Source organism: Lithobates pipiens, unplaced genomic scaffold, assembly GCF_037356315.1.
Source record: "Lithobates pipiens isolate NorthernLeopardFrog02 unplaced genomic scaffold, aLitPip1_a1.2 Scaffold_73, whole genome shotgun sequence".
Lineage (NCBI taxonomy): Eukaryota > Metazoa > Chordata > Amphibia > Anura > Ranidae > Lithobates > Lithobates pipiens.
This window is the reverse complement of record NW_027507896.1, coordinates 1,495,964-1,501,963: the sequence shown is the minus strand read 5'-3', so window position 1 is coordinate 1,501,963 and position 6,000 is coordinate 1,495,964. Positions and strand designations below refer to the sequence as shown.

Here is a 6,000-nt window from a genome sequence, read left to right as displayed (position 1 = left end):
ATCTGTGGCCCCCCAGTATTCCCTCTCTGTGGCCCCCCCCACGTTTCCTCTCTGTGGCCCCCCCCCACGTTTCCTCTCTGTGGCCCCCCCACGTTTCCTCTCTGTGGCCCCCCCACGTTTCCTCTCTGTGGCCCCCCCACGTTCCCTCTCTGTGGCCCCCCCACGTTCTCTCTCTGTGGCCCCTCACGTTCCTTCACAGTGGAGCTCGCCATCTGTGGCCCCCCACGTTCCCTCTCTGTGGCCCCCCACGTTACCTTTCTGTGGCCCCCATGTTACCTGTGGCCCCCCATGTTCTCTCTCTGTGGCCCCCCACGTTCTCTCTCTGTGGCCCCCCCACATCCCCTCTCTGTGGCCCCCACATTCCCTCTCTCTCTCTGTGGCCCCCCATATTCTCTCTCTGTGGCCCCCCCACATTCCCTCTGTGGCCACCACATTCCATCGCAGTTGAGATCGCCATCTGTGGCCCCCATCCCCCTCCACATGCCGGGATTATGGAAGATGAAGGAACTTGTTGGGTAATTGGATTGTCTTCTTTATCATCATCTGACCCAGCGATGGCCACATTGTATGATTATCACACACAGGGGCCCCCATCATCCCACACACAGCGGCCCCCATCATCTCACACACAGGGGCCCCCACCATCCTACTCACAGGGGCCCCTACCATCACAGGACCACAATACCCAGAATTCCTCAGGCCAGGCAATCTCCTCTTAATCGGATTGTCCACCAGCAGATGTTCCTGAGGGATTAGGAGATTAGTGAGTTCCCGGAGCCGAGAGATGCCAGCCAAGAAACAAGGTACCGGCACATTTCCCACCTGCAGACCCCACACCCATTCCTCCCCTCACAGATGTTGGTGCTGATTGCACTACCCTGCCAGATGGGGAGAAGACACAATTTGTAGGTCAAAGCTTGGCTACAGCATGGAAGGGTTGACTGAGAGTGACCTCCAGGGTAGTAGAAGTGTGCTATGGGCTCCCAGGAGGACATGGGTGTGCTATGGAATCCCAGGGGGACATGGGTGTGCTATGGGCTCCCAGGAGGACATGGGTGTGCTATGGAATCCCAGGAGGACATGGGTGTGCTATGGGCTTCCAGGAGGACATGGGTGTGCTATGGGCTTCCAGGGGGACATGGGTGTGCTATGGGCTTCCAGGGGGACATGGGTGTGCTATGGGCTTCCAGGGGGACATGGGTGTGCTATGGGATCCCAGGGGGACATGGGTGGGCTATGGGATCCCAGGGGGACATGGGTGGGCTATGGGATCCCAGGGGGACATGGGTGTGCTATGGGCTTCCAGGAGGACATGGGTGTGCTATGGGATCCCAGGGGGACATGGGTGTGCTATGGGCTCCCAGGAGGACATGGGTGTACTATGGGATCCCAGGGGGACATGGGTGTGCTATGGGATCCCAGGGGGACATGGGTGTGCTATGGGCTTCCAGGGGGACATGGGTGTGCTATGGGCTTCCAAGGGGACATGGGTATGCTATGGGATCCCAGGGAGACATGGGTGTGCTATGAGCCTTTAGGGGCAGATGGGTGTGCTATGGGCTCCCAAGGGGACATGGGTGTGCTATGGGATCCCAGGGGGACATGGGTGTGCTATGGGCTTCCAGGGGGACATGGGTGTGCTATGGGCTTCCAAGGGGACATGGGTATGCTATGGGATCCCAGGGGGACATGGGTGTGCTATGAGCCTTTAGGGGCAGATGGGTGTGCTATGGGCTCCCAAGGGGACATGGGTGTGCTATTGGCTTCCAGGGGGACATGGGTGTGCTATGGGCTCCCAAGGGGACATGGGTGTGCTATTGGCTTCCAGGGGGACATGGGTGTGCTATGGGCTCCCAGGGAGACATGTGTGTGCTGTGGGATCCCAGGGGGACATGGGTGTGCTATGAGCCTTTAGGGGGACATGGGTGTGCTATGGGCTCCCAAGGGGACATGGGTGTGCTATTGGCTTCCAGGGGGACATGGGTGTGCTATGGGCTTCCAGGAGGACATGGGTGTGCTATGGGCTTTCAGGAGGATATGGGTGTGCTATTGGCTCCCAGGCGGACATGGGTGTGTTATGGGCTTCCAGGGGGACATGGGTGGGGTATGGACTTCCAGGGAGACATGGGTGGGCTATGGGCTCCCAGGGAGACATGGGGGTGCTATGGACTCCCAGGGAGACATGGGTGTGCTATGGGCTTCCAGGGGGACATGGGTGTGCTATGGGCTTCCAAGGGGACATGGGTGTGCTATTGGCTTCCAGGGGGACATGGGTGTGTTATGGGCTTCCAGGGGGACATGGGTGTGCTATGGGATCCCAGGGGAACGTGGGTGTGCTATGGGCTTCCAGGGGGACATGGGTGTGCTATGGGCTTCCAGGGGGACATGGGTGTGCTATGGGCTTCCAGGGGGACATGGGTGTGCTATGGGCTTCCAGGGGGACATGGATGTGCTATGAACTTCCAGGGTGACATGGGTGTGCTATGGGCTCCCAGGGGGACATGGGTGTGCTATGGGCTTCCAGGGGGACATGTGTGTGCTGTGGGATCCCAGGGGGACATGGGTGTGCTATGAGCCTTTAGGGGGACATGGGTGTGCTATGGGCTCCCAAGGGGACATGGGTGTGCTATTGGCTTCCAGGGGGACATGGGTGTGCTATGGGCTTCCAGGGGGACATGGGTGTGCTATGGGCTCCCAGGAGGACATGGGTGTGCTATGGGCTTCCAGGGGGACATGGGTGTGCTATGAGCTTCCAGGGGGACATGGGTGTGCTATGAGCTTCCAGGGGGACATGGGTGTGCTATGAGCTTCCAGGGGGACATGGGTGTGCTATGGGCTCCCAGGGGGACATGGGTGTGCTATGGGATCCCAGGGGGACATGGGTGTGCTATGGGCTTCCAGGGGGACATGTGTGTGCTATGTGATCTCAGGGGGACATGGGTGTGCTATGGGCTTCCAGGGGGACATGGGTGTGCTATGGGCTCCCGGGGCGACATAGGTGTGCTATGGGCTTCCAGGGGGACATGGGTGTGCTATGGGATCCCAGGGGGACATGGGTGTGCTATGGGATCCCAGGGGGACATGGGTGTGCTATGGGCTTCCAGGGGGACATGGGTGTGCTATGAGCTTCCAGGAGGACATGGGTGTGCTATGGGCTTCCAAGGGGACATGGGTGTGCTATGGGATCCCAGGGGGACATGGGTGTGCTATGAGCCTTTAGGGGGACGTGGGTGTGCTATGGGCTTCCAGGGGGACATGGGTGTGCGATGGGCTCCCAAGGGGACATGGGTGTGCTATTGGCTTCCAGGGGGACATGGGTGTGCTATGGGCTTCCAGGGGGACATGGGTGTGCTATGGGATCCCAGGGGGACATGGGTGTGCTATGGGATCCCAGGGGGACATGGGTGTGCTATGGGCTTCCAGGGGGACATGTGTGTGCTATGGGCTTCCAGGGGGACATGGGAGTGCTATGGGATCCCAGGGGGACATGGATGTGCTATGAACTTCCAGGGTGACATGGGTGTGCTATGGGCTCCCAGGGGGACATGGGTGTGCTATGGGCTCCCAGGGGGACATGGGTGTGCTATGGGATCCCAGGGGGACATGGGTGGGCTATGGGCTCCCAGGGGGACATGGGTGGGCTATGGGCTCCCAAGGGGACATGGGTGTGCTATGGGCTTCCAGGAGGATATGGGTGTGCTATGGGCTCCTAGGGGGACATGGGTGTGCTATGGGCTTCCAGGGGGACATGGGTGTGCTATGGGCTCCCAGGGGGACATGGGTGTGCTATGGGCTCCCAGGGGGACATGGGTGTGCTATGGGATCCCAGGGGGACATGGGTGGGCTATGGGCTCCCAGGGGGACATGGGTGTGCTATGGGCTTCCAGGGGGACATGGGTGTGCTATGGGCTCCCAGGGCGACATGGGTGTGCTATGGGCTTTCAGGGGGACATGGGTGTGCTATGGGCTTCCAGAGGGACATGGGTGTGCTATGGGATCCCAAGGGGACATGGGTGTGCTATTGGCTTCCAGGGGGACATGGGTGTGCTATGGGCTTCCAGGGGGACATGGGTGTGCTATGGGCTCCCAGGAGGACATGGGTGTGCTATGGGCTTCCAGGGGGACATGGGTGTGCTATGAGCTTCCAGGGGGACATGGGTGTGCTATGAGCTTCCAGGGGGACATGGGTGTGCTATGAGCTTCCAGGGGGACATGGGTGTGCTATGAGCTTCCAGGGGGACATGGGTGTGCTATGGGCTCCCAGGGGGACATGGGTGTGCTATGGGATCCCAGGGGGACATGGGTGTGCTATGGGCTTCCAGGGGGACATGTGTGTGCTATGTGATCTCAGGGGGACATGGGTGTGCTATGGGCTTCCAGGGGGACATGGGTGTGCTATGGGCTCCCGGGGCGACATGGGTGTGCTATGGGATCCCAGGGGGACATGGGTGTGCTATGGGATCCCAGGGGGACATGGGTGTGCTATGGGCTTCCAGGGGGACATGGGTGTGCTATGAGCTTCCAGGAGGACATGGGTGTGCTATGGGCTTCCAAGGGGACATGGGTGTGCTATGGGATCCCAGGGGGACATGGGTGTGCTATGAGCCTTTAGGGGGACGTGGGTGTGCTATGGGCTTCCAGGGGGACATGGGTGTGCGATGGGCTCCCAAGGGGACATGGGTGTGCTATTGGCTTCCAGGGGGACATGGGTGTGCTATGGGCTTCCAGGGGGACATGGGTGTGCTATGGGATCCCAGGGGGACATGGGTGTGCTATGGGATCCCAGGGGGACATGGGTGTGCTATGGGCTTCCAGGGGGACATGTGTGTGCTATGGGCTTCCAGGGGGACATGGGAGTGCTATGGGATCCCAGGGGGACATGGATGTGCTATGAACTTCCAGGGTGACATGGGTGTGCTATGGTCTCCCAGGGGGACATGGGTGTGCTATGGGCTCCCAGGGGGACATGGGTGTGCTATGGGATCCCAGGGGGACATGGGTGGGCTATGGGCTCCCAGGGGGACATGGGTGTGCTATGGGCTTGCAGGGGGACATGGGTGTGCTATGGGCTCCCAGGGCGACATGGGTGTGCTATGGGCTTCCAGGGGGACATGGGTGTGCTATGGGCTTCCAGAGGGACATGGGTGTGCAATGGGATCCCAAGGGGACATGGGTGTGCTATGGGCTTCCAGGAGGATATGGGTGTGCTATGGGCTCCCAGGGGGACATGGATGTGCTATGGGCTTCCAGGGGGACATGGGTGTGCTATGGCCTCCCAGGGGGACATGTGTGTGCTATGGGCTTCCAGGGGGACATGGGAGTGCTATGGGATCCCAGGGGGACATGGATGTGCTATGAACTTCCAGGGGGACATGGGTGTGCTATGGGCTCCCAGGGGGACATGGGTGTGCTATGGGCTCCCAGGGGGACATGGGTGTGCTATGGGATCCCAGGGGGACATGGGTGGGCTATGGGCTCCCAGGGGTACATGGGTGTGCTATGGGCTTCCAGGGGGACATGGGTGTGCTATGGGCTCCCAGGGCGACATGGGTGTGCTATGGGCTTCCAGGGGGACATGGGTGTGCTATGGGCTTCCAGAGGGACATGGGTGTGCTATGGGATATGGGATCCCAAGGGGACATGGGTGTGCTATGGGCTTCCAGGAGGATATGGGTGTGCTATGGGCTCCCAGGGGGACATGGGTGTGCTATGGGCTTCCACGGGGACATGGGTGTGCTATGGCCTCCCAGGGGGACATGGGTGTGCTATGGGCTTCCAGGGGGACATGGGTGTGCTATGGGCTTCCAGGGGACATGGGTGTGCTATGGGCTTCCAGGGGGACATGGATGTGCTATGAGCTTCCAGGGGGACATGGGTGTGCTATGGGTTCCCAAGGGGACATGGGTGTGCTATGGGCTCCCAGGGGGACATGGGTGTGCTATGTGATCTTAGGGGGACATGGGTGTGCTATGGGATCCCAGGGGGACACGGGTGTGCTAT

The 6,000-nt window shown here is 60.5% G+C and overlaps 1 protein-coding gene across 1 annotated transcript in view; it reads left to right on the top strand.

Moving 5' to 3' along the window:
* Positions 1 to 769: 769 nt before the first annotated feature.
* LOC143959408 (disks large homolog 4-like) overlaps positions 770 to 6,000 on the top strand; it is a gene marked incomplete in the record, with an annotated part of 327,564 nt that continues 322,333 nt past the window's right edge. The window contains 1 exon segment of the mRNA XM_077468048.1: positions 770 to 803. Within this exon segment, the coding sequence (XP_077324174.1) occupies positions 785 to 803 (19 nt within the window).